Source organism: Castor canadensis, chromosome 11, assembly GCF_047511655.1.
Source record: "Castor canadensis chromosome 11, mCasCan1.hap1v2, whole genome shotgun sequence".
Taxonomy (NCBI): Eukaryota; Metazoa; Chordata; class Mammalia; order Rodentia; family Castoridae; genus Castor; species Castor canadensis.
Window position 1 is genome coordinate 139,923,530 of NC_133396.1, and position 26,111 is coordinate 139,949,640.

Here is a 26,111-nt window from a genome sequence, read left to right on the forward strand (position 1 = left end):
CTTGTCACAATAAAAAATGGACAGACATATCCTGTCTCTCCCCGCCACCTACTCTGAATGCTTGGATTCTGTCGTGTGAATTTCCTTATAGATATGCAAATCGATAGAGTTCTTGACATTTTGCCCAGACCTGAGGAGGAATAAGAGCTTTCTACGCCAACTGGAGTACGCACAGAATAAAAAAACCCAGGCGAAAGAAAAATCCCAAGAACACCGAGGCTCTGCTCTGCCTGCACAGGGTGTGCAGGTGCAAGTTTAATCTAAATTAAAATACTGATTTTGTACATTCAGGCCCAAAGTTTGCCACAGTAGGTCACATTATTTTTTAAATTAATGAACAAAGATTAGTTTTCCCCTGAAAATCAGGTCCTCTGGCTCACCTCTGATTTGTCTCTTCGAAACCCGTTTGCCAGCTCAGTGCCCTCTCCCCCTGCAGCTTTGCTTTTGCTTCCTGGAAACGGGCTGAAGGAACAGCACAGTACTTCCTGTGCCCTTTCTGGGACTTAATTTGCTTTCGTTTGGCCAATTTTAGATCAGACTTCAATGGTTCTTCCAGACCACTTCAAATACACACTCAGAGACTAAGGGCCGGGCAGATGAGAGGTTCCCAGAGCAGCTGGAGAAGGAGCCTGTGGCCAGATGGGCTCAGTGGCTCACGGGCCAGCAGCTGCCCCATCTTTATCAGGACTGGTACCTCCCCGCCAGGGTGCTGGAGTCCAGCCTGCTTGGGCGTCCACTGTTGCCATCTTACTTGTGGTGGGGCCATTGGCTGCTCTTATCTTGGTCTCAGTTTGTAAAGGCCAAGCAAGGTGTCATCTTCTGCTGGCATCGTGGGGTGACAGGGAGCTGGAGTCGCTTCGCCACTGCCCCAAACATGCCTTCCCTGCATCCTTACACGTGGCCACACTGCTTTTCAAAGAGCAGTTAAAGGCAGGAATTGTAATTTGGGGGAAGATTACCTTTCCTATATCTTCTCAAGGACAAGGGTAGAAAATAAAAGCCATCACCTATTCACAGTGATGGAAATTAGTTTGATTCCCAGTGTGTCACTGGATTCTGCATTTGAGCTCCTGGGTCTGTCAGGTTGTTGGAGTTGGTGACTGCACTAACTTCTGCCTCCTCTACCTTCCCCTAGAGAATGGGTGTTCAAGTCACAGGGATGTGGTCACAAGAGCAACGATGTTGGGGAAATGATTTAAAATCTGTAAGACTATTAGTATTATCGATACTGTTATCTAATAACTGTCCCCAGGAGGAAACCAGACATTGATTGAGGCCACCTTTTCTGTCCGTATCTTCCCACGTGGCACTCTTTCTGGATGGCTCAGGGGGAATTAGGAAAGTGAGACAGTTGTCAGTGTGCCTGACCTTTCCTCTGCCTCCTCCCTTCTTGGCATGTATTGGTGTCACTTCTGCTTGCCTAGGGCCGTTCCTGCAGGGGTCTGCACTCTCTCTGCAGAGTTTCTCCCCAAGGTTCCCATGACGGGGCCCCTGCACAGAGCTCAAAGATAACCTCTGAAGAGGTTCTGGGGAACTTGGGGCACACGTGTTCCCGACCTGGTTACTCATTGCCTCACTTTCTCTGGGTGACGAGAGGCTTCTCAAATTTGTGTAAAGATAAACAGATTAAGAGACACAATGGGGACAAGTATTTCTCCATGAACACCGACCATCCACATATCTGCTTGTATCTGGGACCAGTCTCTCCTCAAAGGTTCCTTAAGCCTCAGTCAGAAAGCAAGACTCACCCCACGTAGGCGTCCACTCGACTCTGAGTCCGACCTCCATCTTCCTGTGCAGTCAGATGCATAGCTGCTCTGACACTTTTTCCTGGGCCATGACAAAGACACAATATGTTCAGATCTCCTCTGTCTTTCGGAAACCCAGCAGGCTCACAGAACCCTAAATGTAACGATGGGAAAAGTGACCAGTGCCCTCAGGTTTATGACACTTTCTTATGAACAGGGACAGATGTAGACTTCCTAGGTGAAAGGGCAGAAGTTAGCATGTGACATTTCATTCTCGGGCCAAGTGCGAACCTGTGTTTACCTTAGATAAAGGTAAGAAAATTCTGCTTTGGGGGTTTGGGATGGAGACCAGTCTATTTGTCTAAAAACCCTGTCCGTGGCACATGGGGTTCCACCAGGCCAGCCCAACCTACCTTTGTGCCTACATGTAAAGCAAAAACTTTGTTCAATTTTCTGCATCTTTTGTCCTAACCATGCCAAAAATACCAAACAGAAACTGAACTTTTACACAAAATTACTTTCAGGTAGGAAAAATAGGCCCTATGTGCAGAGTCAATGAGCTGAGGGAAAATACTTTCTGGTTGTGCTACTAGAAACTGTGGTTTTGTTCTAATAAATCATTGCTTTGGAGAAAGTCCTTTCTAAACTTTTCCTGTTCTGTTTCTTTTTCATTCTTTGAATGAACAGTGGAGCTTTCTCTGTGCTTCTGATTTATTTCTTTCCCAACTACCTGGTCGTAATCCAAAGGGAGGAACAAATTAGCTTGGTTCTGAGAGCAGTGTTTTAAAAATACCACTGACAAGTGAATCACATGCCCCATTTCCCACTGACCAGGGAGGAACATTCTAGAAACTTGGCACAAAGAAACATGAGTGTTTATTTTCACAGGTGAAATTTTCTAGGGAAACACTAGAAGGAATTATGTGGAGTGAGAAGGACTCTTCATGTTCGCTAGCATCAACCTGTCTGAAGCTTTCCCCCTTCAAGGAAAGTCGTGCTGTGCGGTTGCTGTCATTGAGTGGACTGAAATTGGGGGACAGGGCTGTGCAAGCAGTCTCCTTCCTGGGCTGCCCCTGCGGCAACTAAGGCTTCATATGCCTCGCTCATTCCCCTCCGCCATGTTGCTCCAGCTGTGCAGAGGGGGTGAGAATGGTCTTCTGACACCACAGGAATGCTCTGAGCACAGCTGTTGGGTGGTTGGGAAGGAGCTCTGACTTTACAAATGAACGTGCCAGGCCGACACCTCGGTGTCCCTGCCCAGGGATCCGTGCTCTACCACCCACCTTCTTCCCTTTGCCAATGGGTTTGACCCAAGAGAGCGTCCTCACTCCTTCCTCTCCCCCAAGGGAGGATTCTGCCTACAAACTGAGAGAAACGCAGAGAAAAAGGATGCCACCTGAGAAAGCAAGCGTGTCAGCAAGAAAAAGATGCCACACTGAAATTGGGTATTTGGAGGAGAACTTACTACAGCCCATTTACAAAAGGGTGGCAGGGTTTGGAAGGTGAAAAGGCTAAGGTAGGAGCCCAGGGCTGGCAATTGCATGGTGCCAGGATCCCCGCCTCCCAGGTACCAAGGAGGGTGGCACAGGGAAGTGAGTGGGTCTGGAGAGCACAGAAGAAACTTGGCCAGCAGGGGTAACCCTCCCTTCCTGGGACTGGCAGGCCTTCCCACAGCCCCGCCACCTCTGTCTCTGGAGATGCACCTTACACCGCCCTGCACTCCTCCACAGTCATTTCCCATCTGGTTTTCTGTCCTCCTTCTTCACTGTGCATTCTGTAACATTACACAGAAAAGCTAAGGGATGTCACTACATTCAAGGTGTATTCTCCCGTGAGAGGGACACGGACTAGGGACAAGGGTTTCCACTTGCGTTTGTTCCATTTCACCTCAGTACAGACCATCTCTCTCAGCAGCCCCTCCCTGGCAGTTCTGTGGGTAACACAGTGGCACCACAGTGACTTTTCCCACGCACCAGCTGGGTGGGTAAATGCAGCTTCCACATGATAGGAGCCAACTGTGCTCCCTGTGGCTGCCTGTCCTCTTGGCCCTGTGGGTAACAGTGTTGGACAGTTGTTGCCTCAGACACATTGTCAACACCCAGAGAGACCTACAGGAGTCAATTCTGCCCAAGAGTTCACCAGGCAAGTTCAAATGAAGAGCTGGTGGTGACTTTGCCTTTCATCAGAATGCCATTGGGTTTTGCTACAAATGCATTTTTGGGCAATGTGATGATGAAGGTAGATAGGTACTGTAATCCCAGCACTCGGGAGGCTGAGGTAGGAGGATTGTGAGTTCAAGGCCAGCCTGGGCTACATAGTGAGCTCTTGTCTCACAAAAGAAATAATAAACAAAAAGAAAACAGATAGATTGGTAGATAACAGAGGCTCATGTGCATGCTTGTTATAGGAATGGGGTCAGTCTGCTGAGAGCCATCTGGCCTCTTGGGTTGACCAGTACTCAGTGAAAGCCTCTGTTTGCAAGATGGCTACCTGGGGCTTCAGTCCTGGGATTCTCACTTCCTGTGAGAGTCAGTATCCACAGTCTCATTCGCTAGCTCATGGTGGACAGTGCTTGAGGCAGAAGGTCTGGGTGCGACACGGGTTTCCTCGAGTCCACCTATGGACCTTGGGTGGGTCACTTGGCCTCTTTGGGCCTTAGTGTATAGCAGACGTGACCCTCCGGGTGAGCAGTGCAGAGTATCTTGACCATTTTATTAGCACTGCAGTACTAGGCAATAACCACATCCTGGTGGCTACCAAGACTTGAGCAATGGCCTCCACGGTCCTTGGAAGTCAGAGCAGTTGGACACCTGAGGAGGCACAGTGCCAAGTGTCAGCCAGCCCGGTGCTGGCCTCCTCACATCTGCTGAGTGATTAGCAAGTGCCGTGCGCACCGGGCAGAGCAAGCTGTGAGTTCACCGTGTGCCCACCAAGGGGGTCATTGTGTTCGTCAACCTGTCAATAAAATACACTGTAAAGATTTGAATAATAGGGCAGAACAGTTTCAGAAGACTTGTTACCATCTATCAAGTCAACAATTTACAATTTTAGAAAATCCCTGGATGCAAATTTGCACAATTTTGAGTTGTTTTACAACTTATCAGACCATTAATCTAAATTTTAAAAGTCCCTTATAATATACTTAATCATAGCCTGGGCTCTTTTTTTTAAGTGTAAAATATGCTTTAGCATGCCATGCCACAGCATTGTGGGGAAAACATGACTTGGGACAGTGCCATAAACCCTGCCATGGGAGCCGTGGATACACTCATGGTGAGGTCTGCTTCCTGTGCAGTTTCTGTGCAATAGGTTGGCCCTGACCTAAAGGACTTATGCCTGACCTCTTGCCTCCTCTTCCCAGGTGGCACCTGTGGTGCCGGGGAGAATGCACAGGGCATAGAACCAAAGCCAGGCTTGAATCCTGAGTCTCATTCCACTTTCCTGTGAGACCATGGGGGGCTGTCTTGTTCCTTTGAACCCGTCTCTTATGTGACAACCAGCTGCCCACCTTAGACAGCAGCTGTGAGCTCAGCAGACGCGTGCCGGACAGATGCATGCCAGATCTGAACCTCATCACACACTGGCGCTGAGTGAATCCCGCCCCTCCCAGCCCTGCCTTTGACCCAGGAGCCAGGCTGCAGAACACCCTTGCCTCGTCTCTTTTGTGACCATGGACACCACCTCTGACCCTATCCACTGAGCCCGACACCCCTATTCTACCCACCCTGAAGACTTGGGCAGAAAGGAGTCAGTCAGAACAGATTGTTTTAAAAACATTTCCAAGCTTCAACCTAAGTGATCATTTTTATTTATAGCACACTCTTCCACTTTCTCTATATCTTCTTGATTCCTAGAACTGTCTAGAAAAGATCCTATTTCTGAGTACTCTGCTTTCTAACTCCCAGCTTAAAAGCAGGCTGGTCGTGTAGGGTCGAGCTCCAGCCACGAGAAAGGCGCCGTGCGTGGCATTGCTGCTGTGAAGGTGAACGTGGTGCAGGCTCCTTTGAGGACCTGGAGGGTTACAGACTGGAAAATGAGTCTTGCTTGCAGCCTGACTGATGCATGAAATCGCCAAATCTGAATTCCAGCTCCAGGGCTCCACAGCCCACTGAGGGTCTCTGTGTCAGTATAAGCAGCCCCCATTGGGTTTCCCCCAAAACCCCACCTTCTGGAGAATTCGTTACAGTCCCCTTGACTCTGCACTCACAGGTGAATGTTTCTTATCACGAATGAGAGTTTATTAAATCAATTCGTTCTCAATGGAGGCCACCAGTGCCCCTCCACTGCTGCCCGAGGGCTCCTTGCCATCTGGACTGTGTTATTGGTGGATAGTGTCATAACAGATCCCTGGTGCCTGGATGGACTTCAAGGTAGATCTGGCTTACGTCCTCTGCCTTGCCTTAGTGTGCCAAAACTGAAAAACCTGGCTGGTAGGCCACCAGTGTTTACCTTCCCAACAAAGCATACACTTTGAAGACTCCTCATTGCTCTCAGAGAGGTTTATGTTTTTAGTGACAGATCCATCAAATGCATTTGTCTCTCTGGATGAACTGTGATCCAGTGAAATTACCCTAATCACTTATTTCATAAGTATTTTCATTTTCCCCAAGAATACATATTGATTAACTCTAAAAATTGTTAAGTGAAAGCCCTAAACGTTACCCTCCAACACACTCACTGTCACAAACTCACACACTGTCATGCACTCACACATGCATGTACACACTCACGCATTCTCACACAGTCACACACATATCCACTCATGTAGACACTCATGCGCTCTCCCACTTTCACACACAACACTCACCTGCACACTCACACACTCAGATGCACACTCACTGTCGTGCACACATGCACACATCCACACTCCTCATTCATGCCCTCACACGTACTCACGTGCACACGTACCCATGCACACGGTCACTCGTGTACACACACACACTCATGCACGCTCACTGTCTGGCACACACTCACTCACACACATGCACATCAAAAAGTGGTCTCAGAACAATTGTTGGTTTCTTTTAATACTGATTTTCTAATAAATATAATTTTAGTAAGAATTCAAAGAATTGCTTATCTAAACAGAGGAGAGGAGAAGCCAAAGGAAGAATTGGCTCAGATTCTATTGTGGGGGATTATGTTTCTAAATTCGTAATAACAGCAACGGAGGGAAAGATACAGAACTGAATAATGACAGGCACAGGAGTCACACCACTGAAAGGAAAGGTCTGTTCCCTGTGGAGCCTTCCTGAGGTTAACACGTCCCCAGCTTCACTTTCCAACTCAAGAGTTGCCCTTGGGTGGACTTTGGAACAGAGTCAGAGCCACTTCCATTTTGACAGTACAGACACTTTCCCAAGATACGACATTCACACCGGTTGTGTCTCTGATGGGCAGTGGAGTTCCAGGGAAGATTCTACCAGCATGAGGCCAGCCTGCCACCTGGGCAGTGGTTCCCGGATGTGGTCATGGCAGGCCCACGTGCACCCCAAACCTCCTGAGTCAGAAATTCCAGGAGGGGACCCAGCAACTTGTGTCTCAGCTCACAGTTTAAGGCCCGGAACCATTGTTCTTGAATAAGAAAATGTGAATTTCCCTTACATGTGTGCACAAAACCAACTCCCTACAAGCTGTGGATACTTAAATGAAAGCATGTCCTGGGAGGCCAGATCAGGTCTTTAGACTGTTGTTGCCCTCGTGGGATGGAAGCCCAGTCGCTATGGGTTGTGAATCAGTCAGGATGGAGGAGCCAGCGCCGTTCCCCTCCACGAGGAGAAAGAGACATTTCCGGGCAGGCAACTTTCTAGCTGCTGCCATTGAATTCTGTTGCGTGGCTAGAGCAGCGCGATCCACAGCCCGTGGGTTTGGGCGGGCGACTAGAAGACAGGCCCTCTCCTCTTGAGAGCTCTGCAGTACTTCTGTCTGCTGCTCTTTCCTTGAATCTGCACATCCATCACGCTCAGCTTTCCTCAGTAGCAGAGGGCACGGTGCTCGTGAGCACTTAGTAAGTATTGACCTGTGGGTGGCTGATTCCTCGTCATCATGCCAAGCGGTGCTCACGTGCAGTGGACTCAAGTTGCACAGTCTGCACCCTCACAAAGCCCGCGCCCGAGCGTGGGCTCACAGTGCTGTCACCCTTAATCTCAGAACTCCCCAAAGTGGAAGGAAGCCAGTGGCCTGATGAGCCTTGTTTCACAGGTATAGAATCCTGCACCTAGAGTTGTGCTGTGTCACAAAGAGATGGTCTCCTGCTCCTTCTGCTCCTGTCCCTCCAGTGGCTTCCCATCATACAGGTCACTGGGTACGCTCCTTAGTTAAGAAAAGCTGACACTCCTATTTTTTCAGCCAAATTTCTCACCTCTCCTCCACACTAAGCCACAGTCAGAGTGGAAAAGTAAAAGAGCATTCATGAGCCCTTCTGTGTGCCAGGCTGTGGGCCAAGAGCCTCACGTGTCACCTTCCTAACAACGTCCATGATGGCAAAGCACACTTGTCACCACATTGTACTGCCGAGGAGGCCAAAGCAGAGAAGTGGTGGCTTGTAGCAAGGTGGCAGGGCTACTTGCAGGTCCCAGACACTAGTCGCCCACTCCTCCCTACCTCTGCCCACCCCGCTCACCCTGCCCCAGTGCCCTCCGATGCTCCTTGTCAAGACCCATTCGTCATCAAGTTTCCCAGAACCTGTCCTGGCCCATGCTCCCCAAGAGAAATGTCCCCACCCACTCGGGTCTCCCTGGTCCCCCAGTACAGAGCTCTTTGTCCCTACTCATACTTTCTTTTTCTTCGTCTCACCTGATAAGCTACAAGGCCTTTGAAGATCACAACAGATTTTAAACTCTACAATCCCAGAGGCTTGCATGGTGCCTGGTCCAGACCAAGAGGTATTTAACAGATACCTAATGAGGGAAGGGAATGATTTCTTAGTAGATATATGTCCATTAAACCAGGGTGGCCTGTCTGGGAAAGCCACTGGCCATTGTCTTCTGACTGAGATTTTTAAGACTAGACCTGATGAACCACATGCAGTGCACCAGTTAAGGAATGTTGGAAATAGAAGAGGGCTTTTATAGGGTCATGTAGAAATCAAGATAAAAAGCTTTGCCTCCACAGACCTCAAGGTCCCGATGGGGACACCTTGCAGTAACGTGTCCAGTGATGGTGGCTGTTTCCGCATGATAAAGCCTCTTCCTGTGCTCTGATCTTTGAGGGCAGCTGATCCCATATGACATAATCCACCTCTGCCCAGGCTGTCTGCAGGACCTAAGCCAAGTCAGCGTCCATCCCAGCATGTGACGAACACTTCTGATGTTTCCTTTGGGAAAGGCTTTTGGGAAGGCTTTTGAATGCTCAGAGGCAGGAGTCAGCCCTACTGGTCAGGTGCCTCCATGAGATGTTTCCAGAGCCCCTCGGCCATGCCCTGGAGGGAGCACTCTGCTCTCAGGCCTTCTCCACAGTCCCAGCCTTTCAGACACAGGATTGTCAGTACTGCAACATAGGCAGACACTGCTGCTCTTTTTAGTTCTTACCAAATGCACTCGAGAAGACTGTCCCTCCCCAGCCTCCGTCTGGTCTTCCACGCACGTAGTGAAAGAAGAAAAGAAGAGAAAGCATCCTGCTAATCCTTCATAATAGAACTTGCCATCCTGTTTTGAACTGGTCTCCTGTGGCCAGCCAAGGCAGAGGGAATTATAGCAGGTCAGGAGCCGGCCTCTGGGGAGGAGTGGGAAGCATCTCCTTAGCTTTTGCTCCTTCCCTCCAGCTGGGCTGCGCTGAGCTCCTCTTCCTATCAGCATGTCCTTCCCCTCCCACAGGTGGCCTCCAGTCCTTCCAACAAGATGGCAGTCGTAAGCTTGGTGCTCATGGGAGCTAAGCTGAGCGTTAGTTCCAAGCCTACAGCTGGAAGGCAGAGGTCCTCTCAATGGAAGTGCTGCTGCTCCCGTCTGCTTTCTGCATGAACGCCACTGCTTCCCCAGCCACGGGGCCTCCTCCCTGTCCCTGTCCCTGTCGCTTTCCCTCTGCCTTCATGGCCGGTATTGGTGCTGTACAGCATGAACGAGCCACGTGTGCTTAGTGCATGGGACTTCATACTTCTGGGTGTGGAGACCTTTTGGGGGAGCTGCTGGGGAAGGACTTGGGGAGTTATGGCTACTGTTGAACTCCCTCACTCTTCCTTAGTGTTGAATGGGAATGCAGCTGTTAGACCTGCAGGGATTTGAAAGCAAGATACGGGCCTAATTTCGCTGTTCCTCCTCCTTACTCCTGCTCTTCCTTTCTCTCAATGTGGGGAGAACATGAGAATGGAGTTTGACTTAGTGATCCACTGGGGACATATCAGGCTTTGGGGAAAGTTAAATTTACCTAGCACCCCAAATTTTACATGACACCATCCAGCCTTCAACCTCCTGGCCAAAGGCTCCCTCTGATGTCTTCGTACTAGGTCAAGTCCTGTGGCTACAGACTTCCCAGCTGGAGAAGTCTGCATGTTCTGCGTGTTCTCATGCCCCCAGCCTTTGTAGGAAGGGGCTCCCCAGCCCAGACCTTGTGAACCTTCTCTCCCCAGCAGGCCCCAAGAAGGACATCTCCTTTTCTGCCACCAAGCTGCAGTCTTGTGGCTGGAGAGGCTTCATGGTGAACAACCTGGGTGTTGTTCTGGATCACCGGTCATCTGTCCCAAAGCAGCACTGGGAAGCCAGGCTAATGCTGTCAGCCCAGGTTCTGTGCAGGAGCAAAATCATCTCATGGGAGATGCAAAGACACTAAAGACATTAAAGCAATTAGTCCAAAAAGATTTGTTTCAGAAAGATACAGACCCAAAGGTTGTTGCCCTTTTTCATGTTCGACAACTAGGTGCTTTGCCAAACTCCACAGTGGGTGTTATAGCTGGTATTTCCAGGTACATACCTGCTGCCAGAGTTCTGGGTTTTATTTATCTAGGTTGACAGCCAGATGCAGTAGGATATTGAAATTCCTGGGACCAGGAAGAAGCTGGCAGTGAGGTCGGGAAGCCAGGAAGCCACGAGTTGTGTTGGCAAGCTAGTTTTCCCATTTTTCCATCAGGAGGCTCCAGAAGGAAAACACCACTCCCTTGGGCCTGTTGTTTTCTGATACCCATTGGCTTGTTGGTGACAGGCAGGTCTGTGTCCACCAATACAGCATTTCCAATTGTCCACTGTGTAACAACAGAGCTGTCACTTAGCTCTTCAGAGGTGAGCCAGCTTTAGTGGGAGATGGGCCCTTTACTAATAATTACTGCCCCAAATCCAAGTGAGTGCACTGAAAGAGTTCCACCCTGACTGTCCACCGCTGTCTCCTCGGAAGTTCCTTCCTGCCATTTTCTCTTTTGAATGAGCATTTCTCATTCCTAACTAAAGCACCTCTCCAACCCAGCATTCAGGAACATCTGCAATTGTCACCACTCAGGGGTCACCAAGCTCAGGCCAAAGGAGGGAGGGGTGGAAGTTGAAAGACCTGGGCTTAACTTTGCACCTATAAAAATTGGACAAATATGGAGCCAGCCCCATCTGTATGTGAGGAAGGTGGCTTAGAGTCTGGTGTGTGAGGAAGGTGACTTGGAGTCCAGTGTGTGAGGAAGGTGACCTGGAGTCCAGTGCGTGAGGAAGGTGATTTAGGGTCTGGTGTGTAAGGAAGGTGACTTGGAGTCCAGTGTGTGAGGAAGGTGACCTGGAGTCCAGTGCGTGAGGAAGGTGATTTAGGGTCTGGTGTGTAAGGAAGGTGACTTGGAGTCCAATGTGTGAGGAAGGTGACCTGGAGTCTAGTGGTTTGGTCCTTGAACTGGTCAAGGTGGAGCTCACCTGGTCAAGGTGAGTGAGGTGAGAACAGAGAAGCAGTGATGTCTGTTAGATTCCTGAAGCTATGAGCTCTCACACCACGACTCAGATGTGGGTTCAATGTGACCATAACTATTACTTATTGGGGACGTACTGGGTCCCAAGTGCTTAGCCTCCTTCAAGAGTGACACGGAGCAAGGACTCGCTGCCCAAAAGTGCGTGTAAGCTGAGACCACGACACCTGGGTTTTGTGAAAGAGAACTTCATTGTGCAGTCACCCAGCAAGGAGGTCAGGGTCTGTAGTCTGGGATCCCCAGGGTTGGTAGTGGGGAAGGGGGAGGGGAGAAGCTGCTTGTGGGCTGAGTGGTGGGGAGGGGTAGCTGTGGGGGCTCTTGCACAGGCACAGCAGGTCATCATGCCTCTTCACAGGTAGTGTGTTTCTTTCCTTGGAGGGAAGAACTTATCATGTTCTGTGGGGGGGTTTTGAAAGGTCATCACACCTGGCTGAGCTATCTGCTTCTGCATTTGTTTGGGTTCTGTTTTGATTTGATTTTGAGACAGGGTCTCTTTGTATACCCAAAGCTGGCCTGGAACTCAGGATTTTTCTGCCTCAGCCCTTGGAGAGCTGGGATTACAGGCATGTACCATCACACCCACCCCATATACCTTGTGCCTTGCTCTTCCTAGGAAGGAGCTCTACCATGTGAGCCATGCCCCCTCTTGATGTAGAGTTTTTGGGTTTTTTTTGGGTAGTGTGTCACATTTTTTGCCCAGGGCCACTGTGAACCAAAATCATCTTACCTATGCCTCCTGAGAGGCTGTGATTACAGGTGTGCCCCACCACACGTTCATTCTTGAGAAGCCAGTGTTAAGCCATTTTAAAGTGGATTCTGGAGGTTTTTCCTGAAAAACAACTTAAAAACTTTGTTATTTGAGGAATGTATGTCCGAGTGTGTCCTGGCCTCAATTGGTTCCAAAGGGCGATTGCCCCACTTTACAGATGAGGAAACTATGTTTATAAATAGTAGACTGATGGTCACACAGCAACCAAGAGACGGAATCTGTGACTTCAGAGTTTATGATCTGCTCAGTGGGCACAGTAGCCTCAATAATGACCATGAAGTAGCAATAGCCGACGTTCCTGGCCCCTCTATGTAGCAGCACTGTCAAAGGGATGTGACAGCCACTTGCTCTTTAATGGTGTCTGAAACCCTGTTGGGCCAGCATTCGGGTTGTGACCAGTTATAGACGTGGTGCAGAAAAGGTTAAATCTTTCATCCGCAGATGCACAACAGTAAATGGTTCAGCCAGGACATAAACCCCAGAGTCTGTCTCCACAGCCTGTGCCCCCAGGGGCCACTGTGCTCCGTGTGTGTCGGAGCACAGACAGGAAGCGCTGACAGTGAGTGTCGTTGACATTGGAGTGGGTCTTCCAGGGTGCCTCGGCATCCCATAACCAGCCTCACTTCAGACCCAAGAGGCCTGTCTTAGGCTGTGCCTTTACTCCAGCTCATCCATTTAAAATAAGCTCCCTCTAGAATCAGCTGAAAGATGGAGTGTCTTCAAATAGGCCACTGTCAGAGTTCTCGTCTTCCCTGACAGAGCAGCCCCTGAAATGTGTCTGTCTGCATCCTCGCAGCTGGCCGGCTCTTTTCCAGCCCTGCTAATTGGTGTGAGGGACCTGCTCCCCAAGCTGCTGCCCATTAGCCGTGCCTCGTGGGGACAGGGGAAGGGCTTTCTTCCCACTTTCCTGCTCCCTCCCTCCAGTGCCCATGGTCCCTGGCTGGCTCATCTGGTGACAGATGCACGTTGATGAAGAGCTTTGGGGAATTTTCAGCCCTCTCTGCTCCCTGGAGCACTTCTTTATTGAGCACAGCTCATTACCAGGCTCTGTTCTCTGGTCTTACACATGGTCCCTCACACATAGTTTTATTGAGCCACCCCTTGTCACCTTTCCTAGCCCTGCTTTATAATGTAAATCCTCCCTTCTCTGATGGCTTGGCTCCTGCCATTTGCTGTCTGGCACTGAGTGAGTGCATCTTCCTGCCTCTCGAGATGCCAGCACCTCCGTACAGGGACAGGGCCACCTCACCCTCCCGCCCTTGCAGGCCTCAGCTCTCTGCAACCAGGATGCTTACAGGAAGAGGTCAAGGCCACAACCGAACAGTTGGCTTTGGGAAGTCACTTGAGTACTTTGAGCTGCAATGTCTGCCTCCACATAGGGAGGGTGGTGATAATCATTTTAATGTGTTTACTTTACCAAGCTGCTGGGGCGGGAGTAAATGGAAATTAGATATGAGAAAATGCTCTGTAAATTGAAAGGTTTATAAAGCTCGAAAGGAAGCCATGGCAGTGGTGCTGGTGGCTGACGACACTCGGATCTTTTCAACACAGGGTAGGCGCTGTCCCAAACAGCGAGTGGCCCGAGTGTACCTCAGCCTCCCATAGTTTGGATTTCAAACCTTCCACATGGCTCTGGACTTTCTCCAGGTGAACACAACACCCGAGAACCTTTGAATATGTCAGGTAGGATTATCACTGTGTTCCCATGCAAACAAATCCTATCCATTCAGGTTTGTTCTCTAACAACCCAACTGTGCTAGCGTCTCTGGGGTCCCCTCAGGTGGAGACCTTACCGTTACCTCTCTAATGTTAATTGTGGTTTGATGGAACCATGTCTTTATAAGATACATAAAAAGCTCCCTTTGCATTTAGGGGTTGCAGTCTTCATAGTTCTCCCTGCGTTTCCTGGAACTGGAGTTATTTGAGACCTCCCAGGTCATTACTGTGTGGAATATGATTCTTGTGGTGTCCTGAAAACCTTCTGGAACTTGTCGATGCCATGAAACCATAAAGATCTTCCTCCAGTAAAAGTAATTTCAGGTCATTTATAGAAATTTTACCAGATCAGTATTTAAACATTCTCCTTACATAAAACCTGATTTTAATTTGCTTTACCATTGCTGTCTATTCCTCCTATGGGGTTAGGCTGGCACGTTGGGTAAATAAGAGAGGAAAGAAGAAGTCATGGTTGTAGAATTCAGAGCACTGGTCGTGGGTCACCCATTATGCTATTTAAAAAGGGCTCTTTAAATAGTAACTGTGAAATTGTACTTTCGACCCTCACACTGAGTTTTTAGAAACTGGAGCTTCATCTGAACCTCCTGTGATTTACTGAGCAGAATTTCATAGCACAAAGGATACAGAGGCTGCTGGATCTCGTGGGGGGCAGGACAGTGAGTGTTGAGAAGGGCGCTGTTGGGACTTCTGTCTCTCAGCCACCTTCCTCAGCAGGCTGGGGATTCCCCAGAGTGACCCACGCTCCATGAATAGTGTGGGCACCTAGCTCTCGGTGCCTGGCCAAGACAGAAAGGGCAGGAAGAAAACGTGAGGAAGACCACACTTGACCTTTACAGGCGCAGATCAAATTCTGCAGGGATGGCTCACCTTTACAGAAAATGTGAACAAACCGTGTACTCTTCAATGTCAGTAGGAAGAAAATAACCTGCTTTTTGCCTCTCGCCTCTGTATGCACGTGTTTGATTTTGTTTTAATTTGTAATATTAAACCTAGGAGAAGCCTTCTGGAGTTGTTAATTTGATGTATGAAATCTATGTTATTCGAGTTAATTTGGAGAAAATGAATTCTTCTTTCCTTCCTTCTTTCTTTGTCTTCCTTTCTTTCCTCAGATAATATAGCCGTTCTTCCATGTCCATGGGTGACACAGACCCCCACATCTGTGGATGCTGAAGTCCTGTGCACAGATGACACCCTCCTGTGTACTTTTATGTAAATACAATGTAGATGCTATGTAAATAGTTGTGCTTGTATGTGCAAGGGAATACGACAAGGAAAAGCCCGGATCGTCTTCAGTACAGATATATTTCCCCAGGTACTCTGTCTATGGTTGGCTGAGGGAGGACTTGAACCTGTGGATCTGGAGGACCACCTCAACTCTGTGTCAGTGTGCTGCTGTATAGTCACTTGTCATCTCTTTGCTCTTCACATCTATCAAGGGAGGCAGCAACACAGCCCCATCTTAGGGATATCAAGGCCAAGGTCCACACCTTAGCAGCCCACAAACTACCTGTGACATCTGGGTCAGAACATACTTCCCGCTGCGGATTCGCTGAGGTGCCCACCATAGCCGGCACGCACAGAGGGAGATGTGCCGTTAGAAACAATGCACTGTTTTCTTATCCATCCACTTCTTCTCTTGGCAGCTGAATCCCATCCAAACCTGCATGGAAACCAGGCAAGGCTTCCCGTCTGCCCCAAGGACAGCATGGCCCTGCCTTCTACCCCCACCCCTAACCTCACCCCCCACCATCTCTCCTCGGGCAGAGCCTGACACCCTCCACTCAGTCTTCTTCCAGGCTGGCTGTCTTCACACACGTGAGTGGCAACCTGATTGTCCTTCCTGTGGCTTCCCCACACCACGAGGAGACAGTGGCCATTGCTGCCTCTTGCCTCCCTAGGAAGCAGACAGATCTGGGCAGGAATCAGCTTCTTACAGCTCTGGAGTTTGGCTGCCGTTTCACCTGCTCACCTCTTTGGGTCTTTCCATTGGATGGATCCCTCACCAACCAGGAAAAGATGTGCGTGATGATAAGGGCGTGGGGAAGAAAGAACTCTGCCCTTCGTCCCAGGCATGAGCGTCATTTAAGCTCTTGTGTGGACACCCAACAATGGTGGCCTCTCCAGACGCACCTAAAACAATGAGCACTCCCTGTTTCCTCTGATGACCTCTTTGGTTTGGTTTGGGTGTATGTTTGTGTGTTGGGGGAGCTGTTTGTTGGTTGGCTGGTTTTGCTGTGCTGGGATGGAACCCAGGGCCTTGTGCGTGCTGGGAAAGCGCTGTGCCTCTGAGCCACACCCCAGCACTCCCTCTGGTTTTAGAATCCCATATGACAATCTTACAGTCTTCCTCCTTTCCCCACCATTCTTCCTATGGGTGTTTTTGACCAACTTACCTTTTTTGCCTCTAATTTACCTTAGAGAACACCTTCAGACATGTTTTAGGAAGTTAAGGAACACTTTCCAGATATTTGGAAGGTTTAAAGGAAATTCTAATCCTGCTGGGCTTGAGACCAAACTGATGCCAAATGGCACTTCCAGTTAGGTCCATCCGTCTGCACTCTGACCAGCTCCTGCTGAGCTGATTCTTCAAAAATTAAGGTCAAGAATGGCTGGGCCACAGTACCTGACATCTGACAGGTCCAGTATCCTCGGAACTTTTTATATTTTAGTCTTATACGATATAAATCATCTCTGGACCTCAGTAGACGGAACTGAAATAGGCATAGAGATGACCACACTGCATCTGCACAATCTGTGTCACTCTCCAAACACTTCTGTATGTCTGAGATGTTTTATTTAAAATTTTACAACTACTCCCTTCCCAAAAAATTGCATCATGGAGATTTCATCAGCTATGACCATGAATTAGGCAAAAAGAACAAAGTTTAAAAATAATCCTTGTGCCTACAGTCACAACTTGCTATCTCGTATTGCTGAAATTCTTTCCCGTGTCTGTCTGCCCTGCCGCCCTATCTATGTCTTTTTTATCTTTGCATCACTAGTGCCTAGCTCAGTGCCTGGCACATGGCAGGTACTCAGAGAAAGTGCCCATCGGGTGTTGGAGGGAACCAGCAACAGTGTAACAAACAGCTGGTAAGAGCTACTGTAGCCTCCAGACCCGAGTGCGGTTTTATTCATTTCTGCTCACCTTGGGCTCTGAGAAGGGCTGTCCTTTTCCATGAGCTGAGCGGGGGAGCAGGGTTGGTCTTGTTTGGTGTCTCAGAAGGTGAGTGAAACAGCGTTGCCTTCTGTTTCCAGAGACGTGCTCTCATTCCTTGACATGACGACTTCTCTGCACTCACTTAATGGAATCCCAAATAACACGTTGCAAAACCTATCTTTTATCACTGCTGCCCCTTGGAACACATCTCAAATGCTGGCCATTAAAAAATGGGCCATTTCACGGGGCTTTAATGATGACTCTAATAACTGTGGATTTTTGTCTCCCTGAGTCCTGATGATCTGAGCGAGAGAGTAAATTACAGAGCTAAACTTTTATGTGCATGGTTTATTGATCTGTGAGGTCCAAGAGAACTGCAGCAGCCCCGGTGGCTTGACAGTTCAGAGGAGCTTTCATCTATGTAATTAGGCCACCGGGGCATAGTTAATTTTTAATTTATATTAATAGGAAGACAAAGAATACGATGTGCCAGCTCTGCATTAAAGTCATAGGTACATCAAAATATCCTATCAGTAACTACAAATAAACCAGCTTCCCCGTGACCCAGCAAGGGTTGGGTGGTTGCGTCACTGTGCATCATTTTCACGAAGCATGAGAGTTCGGTGCTGCCACTAACATTTACAGGTACAGGTGCTCCATGGTGAAGTAGCTGCCGGCCCTAATCTGTGTGGTGTCTGTTTCTCAACAGGTAAAAGTCATGCTTCGAATTTGTTCCACTTTGGCTCGAGATACCTCGGAATCCAGCTCTTTCTTAAAGGTGGACCCACGGAAGAAGCAGATCACTCTGTACGATCCCCTGACCTGTGGCGATCAAAATGTCTTCCCAAAGAGAAGCAACCAGGTCCCTCCAAAGATGTTTGCATTCGACGCCGTGTTCCCACAAGATGCCTCTCAGGTAGGTATGAGCCTCTCCAGCTCAGGCAAGGCTGGTTAGAGGGTCTTCCCTCACCCTCCAGGACCAGGAGCTGGGAGGGCGTCCGTTGGAGCACTCCGACGGACAAATTTCTCTATCCACACAATGCTCCATCGAATAGTCCTGGCCTTCTGAGTCACTGCTGTGATACCTGGGGCAGGGGCAGGATCAGTGTGCTGGGATCTCAACAAAATCTACCTGGGAAAAGAAAGAGCAAGGCATCAGTGGGTGACTTACAGAAACAGGGTAACAGACAGCCTTGGAAGCCACGGGAACAGCTGCAGGGAGGAGCTGGTGCGGGACGTTAGGACCCTGCTCCTGCCTGGGCTTCTGGGTGTGGGCACGGAAGAAGGGAAAACAAGTTCCAGGGAGCTGGATTCAAAGTAGGTGGTTCCCCAGGGCCCTGTGTAAATCCACTGAGGTTCAAGGGCAGGTGTGTGTCCTGGTGAGGAACTGGAGTGCTTGACAGGGAAACAGGTTGCCACACACCCTGCCATTGGGATCAGTGGAGTAGGGTGGCATAAAAGAGGCTTGGGGACAGCTGTGAAATCAGCCAGCTGTTGCTGTGTTACAAACCACACTCGAACTCCATACTTAAACCAACAGGCATTTGCTTTTGTCAGTGGACCAGCTGAGCCGTTCTCCTGCCGCTAGCCTAGTCCATGACATGTCTGGGGTTGAGCTAGGCAGACAGTTTTGAGGCTCTTGGCCAGATGCTGTCGCAGGTTTGGGAGCTGGCTGACTCTAGGCTGGTCTAGAATGGCCTTAACTTGGTCAACTGGTCTCTCTTCCATGGTGGCTCCCATTGTCCAGCAGGCTAGCCTGGGCTTGTTCTCATGACCCAAGCATGCAGGCCTTCTGAGGCCTAGACCTGGGGTCCATACTTCTTCGGCAGTCTGTTGGCCCAGATTCTAGGGCTGGGGAAGAGACTGTTTGACTGGATGAGGTACAAAGTCCCGTTGCAAGGAGCATGCACACGGGGCATGATGGGGAACTTGGGGCAGTCTTCCTAATCTACCAATATAATTTGCAGACTCCTTGGGAGTCTGTGAAGTCAATATTCCTAGGCCATCGGCCATCACGGAATGGCCCACCCTTCCAGATGGTACTCCTAAAGGTTCTAGTAGACATTCATTCCTGCTGGGGTTGACTCCTGGCGCTTTGGTCAGTGTGAGCCTTGAAGTGGCATCAAACAGAGTCTGCTCCCTCAAGAGCCTGGGGGTTGGGGAGGTGACATGGGTGTAGGACTGACTAATTGCAGAAAAATATATAACTCAGGGCTGGGTGTGGCCCAGTGGAGAAGCACGTGCTTAGCATGTCCACAGCTCTGGGTCCAATCCACAGCACCCAAAATTAATAACCCAGGCTAGAGGTATACAATTCTACTTTGCCTGTGTTCTGGCATCAGACACCTGCACCTTTAATCCAATCTGACCATCTGCAGCCTATTAACTTCCTCCTCCTTGTTTCCAAGTGTAGGAAGCAGCGACGTTCACGTGGCTCCTGTGTTAGGCCACAGGAGCACAGTGCAGGTTATAGGGTCCATTCATTAGGAAGCTGGGCGTGTGCTCTCCCCAAGGAGTACCCTCAGAAGACGCAAAGTACTTTATGAATCAGCCCATGGTTTCTCTGTTCATTTCGGTTTTTGTGCTGACCACCCAGTGGGCTCAGTAATTTAAACCTGACCTTGGGTCTAATAAATGGCCTACTGATCATTTAATTAACACAGTTAAAAACTTTGTAGGAGCAAATCTCAGTAAGTTGTAAGAATTTTGAAAGCACTCCCTAAGTTAAACATGAACTATTAAGGAGTTTTGGATTTATTCCAGGAAAAAAAAAGCCATTTTTACTGGTAGTCTTTATGTTTCACACTTGACTCCTGAGCCCAGACTCTCAAGGCTATACTTTCACCCATGTCAGAATGTTACGGTTGGGCTGGCGGAGTGGCTCAAGTGGTAGAGCACCTGCCTAGCAAGTGTGAGGCCCTGAGTTTAAACCCCAGTACCACCAAAAAAATACCCAGAATGTCATGGTTTGTTCACATGTCTAATATTATAAACTACACTTCTATACAGATTTTCAATGTTCAAGAAGTTTCATAGCTATTAACCATTTGACTTGCTAGAACCCTGTCTGATGGGAAAGGAAGTTTTTCCTATTTCCGCATGACAGACAAGGAAACCAAGGCTCAGACATGAGTTCTACTCCCGAGCAGACGTCCTTCCTAGATTCTCCCATTAGCTCTGCTGCATCCTGTTCAGTGTCTCTGATCTCTGACTATTTTAATCACTACTTTCTAGCAGTGAGTCTCTGGGCAACTCATTCATCAATCTGGGCCACCGTGTCCACTTCTGTCAAATGTCCCTCCCAGCCCTTGTGAGCCAGTCTTGTTACCCTTAGGTGACCTTGGCAGCCCACTGTTGGAACAGCCTCTGCTGGGTCTGGCTTCAGGGATGGTGGAAGACTCAGGCCTGTAGGGGAGCCAGGCACAGGGTGTGAGCTCAGGCAGCCTGCCTGCTTCTCCAGGCCCTTGGGAAGTTGACAGGGGGCTGCCAGGAGCCATTGTCAGCTCTTCACAAACAGCAGGTGAGCAGATGGCTGATCACCCTCTTCTTGATGGATAGCTGGGCAGGAACTCTGCAAGGGGCTGGCTGCCTGTGCCACCCTGTGTCCTGTGAGGGCACTCCTGTGTCTCTCTGTCCCCTTGCCTCTGCATGGGTGACTCTGTAATAGCAGTTTTGTCCATACACCACCAGCACTCTGCCTGGTGGCTGGAGACTCTAATAGTTTGTTATATATGGCCAAGGTAGGTCACAGCCTACCTTATGCAAAGAAGTCAGGGTGTGCCCAGAAACAACTTCTCCTTGCTCTTTGGAGGTGCCTCTGGCAAATTCCATCAGAATTCTCCGGTCTTGATCTCAGAGTTTAGTGCTGGAATCTTTTCTCCATCTTGGGGGTTGAGAAAGATCCCAGGGTCTCCACCAGCCCTGTCCTGCCGCCCCCTTGACTCAGGAGGAGCCCCCAGCAGAGCCGTGGAGGTGACCAGCCTGGAACAATTGACAGTTTTTGGGAGCGTGGTTTTTCCATTTCGGTTTGGGAGAGAAAATTGATTTCTGAATTCTTTGGTTCATTGTGCTGCTGAGGGCTGCAGCTAAATAACTGCATCCATGGCTGTGGCGGCCGCTCTCAGGTTCCCGCTGGGAGCCACATTGCTGACGACGGCCAGCTCCAGCCATGCATGGCTGTCCGTGCCTCAGCCTGAGACAGAGAGGACGATAATAGGACAGAGAGAACGTGTCGTCCTCCTGCCGCGGCGGAAGTCTCAGACGTTGACCAGAGAGATTTCCCAGACCTCCAAGAGGGTCACAAAATATACCTCATCCATCTTGTTTACAGAGCTCTAGATGAGTGTCGGTGGGGAAATAGAAAAAGTCACAAAAAGCCAGGTCCCTGACTACAGATTGAATAATCAGATTAGAGCCGAGACATTGCCAGGCTGAAGAACACCCACCCCACACAGCATCCTGCAGGGGGATCGATTTTGCATATGCTGAGTGTGTGTGCAGAGAGAGAAAAAGAAAGTCGCTTTAGACAAGAGGGGGCCGGGGTGGAGAGGAAGAAAGATCGAGAGAGAAGCAGACATGTCACGCCCCTCCTGCTCATATTAGAACTGTGTTTCTCAGTGTCACTGTTCTGAAATGGCACAGCACTGTTTTCACTCTAAAACACCAGGTCCATTTCATAGGCTGTCTGTATGTGTGTGTGTCTGTGTGTCTATCTGTGTAAAGGAAGGTTCCAGTTAGCAGGGGGCAATAGAGAGCTGAAGTGCTCTGTCCAGGAAGCCGGAGCAGCCTGTGGGGAGAGGGCATGGAGTCCATGAAAACATCCCATGCAGCGCAGAGCAGAGGGTCCCCCGTGGCTCTGAGCTCCTCCAGAGCTCTGTGGCAGAGGCTGTCATATCTGGGAATGTGGTGACACCAGGACCCTGAGCTTCAGGAAGGCAGGGTCAACTCTCCGTTGCTAATGGTGCCTCAGCTGCGTGGTGCACTTTCCACCTGTGTCTCCTCTTGTGTCCCACAGGCCGAAGTGTGTGCTGGAACGGTGGCGGAGGTGATCCAGTCTGTGGTGAATGGGGCAGATGGCTGTGTGTTCTGCTTTGGCCACGCCAAGCTGGGTGAGTGAGAGCTTGACTTCTTCCTCGTGCAGGTCATCCGGTGCCCAGTAGCCCCATCCATGCCTCTGTACAGGCTCTAGGGCCCGCAAGATGAGAGGAGGGGTTCAGTTTCCCTTAGGGGGCCAATGATCGCCAGTAACCTGGCTTGCTGTTGAAATGCGGGCACTTGCCATAGGTGGGCGCCCTTCGTGTAGGGCTGCTTCAAGTCCGAGAGGGAAACGGGAGTGGCAAGTTGTTCCCACCTGGTCCAGCTGAGGGTCAATCCCAGAAAGTAAGCAGGAGGCTTCCTGGGAAGCCAGAGGACTCAGGCGGTGGTGGGAATCGGTGGAAAAGCCAAGTGAAGCCTAGTGCGGTGGGTTGTGGGGGAGGGTGCGGGTGTGGTGGCGGCCTCACCCTGTGCTCGCCTTCCGGCATCCAGGGCCTGTTGGGAGCCCCCAGGTGCTGAAAACCTTGGAAAAGGGAGCAGAGACCCTCCCCAAAATGGCTCTGATTAAAGCCCCTCTATTATCCTAAGTCCTGACCCCTGGCCATCAGTCTGCTTGCCAGGCCTTGCTTGACATGCTTGATAAATTCGTAATTTGGGGACTCCAGAAAGTGTCCCTTGGCATATGGTCCCCAGGCCTCGCAAATAGCATGAGGCCAGACTTTGTACCTCTGTCACCTCCATCTTCCCCTCCCCTCCCTTCTCTCCCGGATTTCCTATCAAAGCAGCAGTCTGGAATTTAGTGGAATTTGCTTGTGTTATAAAAATATACATAGGCCCTCTCTCCCCACGTTATGTAAAGCCACGAGGACTGGATAGCCAGGGTGCCTGGGACCCTCTCAAGGTCAGGGTGACTTCATCTTGTCACTCATTTGGACTGTCACATTCTGTCGTAACCATCTCATCAGCAGTCTAGGAAATGCTTTTGGCTGTTGACATAAATGGCCGCTGTTTTTCTGGCCTTTTCTTTCCTTGTCGTCACTCTTGTCCACTTGCTCATGCCTTTCTTCTGAGACCGTAGGACAGCACAGAAACACTCAGTGCATTTCTTTCTTCCCGGACTCTGCAGGGAAATCCTACACCATGATCGGGAAGGATGACTCCATGCAGGACCTGGGCATCATCCCCTGCGCCATCTCTTGGCTCTTCAAGCTGATCGATGAGCGCAAGGAGAAGACAGGGGCGCGGTTCTCCGTGCGGATCTCGGCAGTGGAGGTGTGGGGCAAGGACGAGAAGCTGCGGGACCTGCTATCCGAGGTGGCCACAGGCAGCCTGCAGGACGGCCAGTCCCCAGGCGTGTACCTCTGCGAGGACCCCATCTGTGGCACACAGGTGACTGCTTCTGGAAGTCTGCCGCACACCGAGTGGCTCACAGCCGCCTCGAGGCTGGGGCAGCTCTGCCTGTGACCCCCTGTAAACGACAAGGTTTGGTGTTTGAAGTATGCTGGTCTTTATGGCCTGCAGCTGTGGGCCGTCTGCTCAACAACCTAAATATTTGTACCTTGCATCTCCCTGACAATGAGCAGAAACCACGATGGTCTTAGCATCGGGGGAATTGAATCCACCTTTTCTGCACCCCTTGCCAACATGGAGGCTTGGGGGCGGGGGGTACAAGCTTTCTTTGTTTAACAACAAACCGAAATATTTCCAGCCACGCACAAAGAACAGCGGCCATTGCCGGACTGTTTCTGGCTCTGCTTTAGAGCCCGATTGACCATGCCAGAGGAAGAAACCATAACTGCTGTCTAATTAGAACCAGAACACAAGTGCTGGGACTGGGGCAGCCAAGAGCAGTTCCGGGCCACCTTTGCCAAATGTGACCCCTGTCACCAGGGTCCCTCGCTCACTGTCTGACAATAGTTGAAGGAAACGACACGGGAGTCCCCTAGCCTTCATTTCCAGAACAGTCAGTTCTTACATTCTCCTACAAGAGGCTTTGTGTCTACTTTTACCGGGTGTTCCTATTTTATTTCATTTTTGGTGGTACTGGGGTTTGAACTCAGGGCTTCATGCTTGCTAGGCAGGCACTCTACTGCTTGAGCCATATCCCCAGCCCGTTTTTGCTTAGTTATCTTTTGGATAGGGTCTCACATTTTCGCTTGGGACTGGCCTCAGACCTTGATCCTCCTACCTATGCTTCCTATGTAGCTAGGATTGCAGGTATATGCTACCATGCCTAGCTTTGTTGGTTGAAATGGAGTCTTGCTAACTTTTTGCCCAGGCTGGCCTTGAACTGTGATCCTCCCAATCTCATCCTCCTTAGTAGTTAGGATTACAGGCATGAGCCATGAGTCCTGGCCTCAGATGCCTCCTATTTTAGACAGGTGCCTCATCACAGTTGGGACCACTGAGGATGCCCTATGGTCTCTACTGCACCCATCTACCTAAACCTCACCATGCTCAGCCTCCGCCCATGTTTCCCTTTCAAATCCCAGAGTCTGCATCAGGCACCTGCAGACTTGCTCGAGCACTGATTGCTGGGCTCCACCCCAGGGTTTTCGATTCACTAGGTCTGGGCGAGCCCCCAGGTGTGCATTTCTGTCGCGTTCTCCAGGGGTCACACTTAGAGAACCTTGGTTCTGAAGTACAGTACCTGTGATGGAGCCAGAGGAGCTGCGCCCTCTGCTTACCTGGTGCGACCTTCCATTCACTTTTGTGAGTCCCTTAGTGAAGTTCCACTTACCTGAGGGATGGGGACAATGATGGAGAGATCCGCACCCTCTCCACTGAAACCCTTCCTGTCAGAATGCTTTTTAATTCTTTGGCTTACTTTGCTACAGTAAGCACAAAAGCATGAACACAATAAAATCTCTTTGCAGTTCCAGGATTTCAATGGTCTCGAGTTCCAAATATTGGCTCTCCCAGTTGGAGATTAGAGGTAGAGTGGGAAATTGTCAGAATCTGTGCCGGCCCTAAGACACGCTGCCAGTTCTTTGAACAAATCAGAAATGAGTCTCCTAGCCTAGCCTGGTGGCACAAGCCTGTAATCCCAGCACTCTGAGGCCTGAGGCAGGAGGATCATTAGTTTGAGGCCAGCCTAGGCCACATAGACCTTGTCTCAAAAAACAAAAATATGGGTCTCCTTTTCTCCTGTAAAAAGGGCATACTGGTCAAATTGTGGCACGTGGTTTTTCTGATTTGGGGCAAGAGTTCTCAGAGGATGTGGACACATCACCCACGCACTCACTGAGTCTGCCATGACCATGAACTCAGGAACTATAGGTCAAAATAGATCTCTTAATGCAGATGAGACCATCAAGTGTGGCTTCTCCACAGCCTTCTCCACATGCATGACTATGCTAGAAAGTGTGGCCCAAGGTAGCTCCAATAAAATCACTGAAAGACTAGGAATCACGTGAACGCAGGTCTAAAATTACATGTCCGCAGCCTTCTGTGTCCACACAATGTCATCTCTGAGCTCAAGACACAGTCCCCTGACTTTGTAGTTGAATCTCCACCATCCTTTGCAGGTAGGATAGCCCACCCGCTCCTCCCCTCCCTCAGCCAGAGCCATTTGCTCCTCCTACCTGCCGTTTGCAGATTCTACTCAAGCTGCAAACACGTGAAAACAGTGGTACCCAAAAAATGCACTCTGTGAAGCTTTAGAAATGAATTAAGCTGACAGCTGCCCCTGAGTGCTGGACCTGGTTCTGGAAGGATTTGGGGCCTTAGGAGAGGCATGTGAGTTCACTGTGCAGAATGGACAGCCAGCTGGCACCCAGGCCCCAGGGACAGGCCAGA

The 26,111-nt window shown here is 49.9% G+C and overlaps 1 protein-coding gene across 3 annotated transcripts in view; it reads left to right on the forward strand.

Annotated features, from left to right (window-relative positions):
• Kif26b (kinesin family member 26B) overlaps positions 1-26,111 on the forward strand; it is a 402,766-nt gene that overhangs the window by 308,793 nt on the left and 67,862 nt on the right. For all 3 annotated transcript variants that reach the window (XM_074048799.1, XM_074048798.1, XM_074048800.1), the window contains 3 exons: positions 17,989-18,195; positions 22,294-22,387; positions 23,440-23,702. In XM_074048799.1, coding sequence (XP_073904900.1) covers positions 17,989-18,195; positions 22,294-22,387; positions 23,440-23,702 — 564 coding nt within the window. The remainder of the gene's footprint in view (positions 1-17,988; positions 18,196-22,293; positions 22,388-23,439; positions 23,703-26,111) is intronic.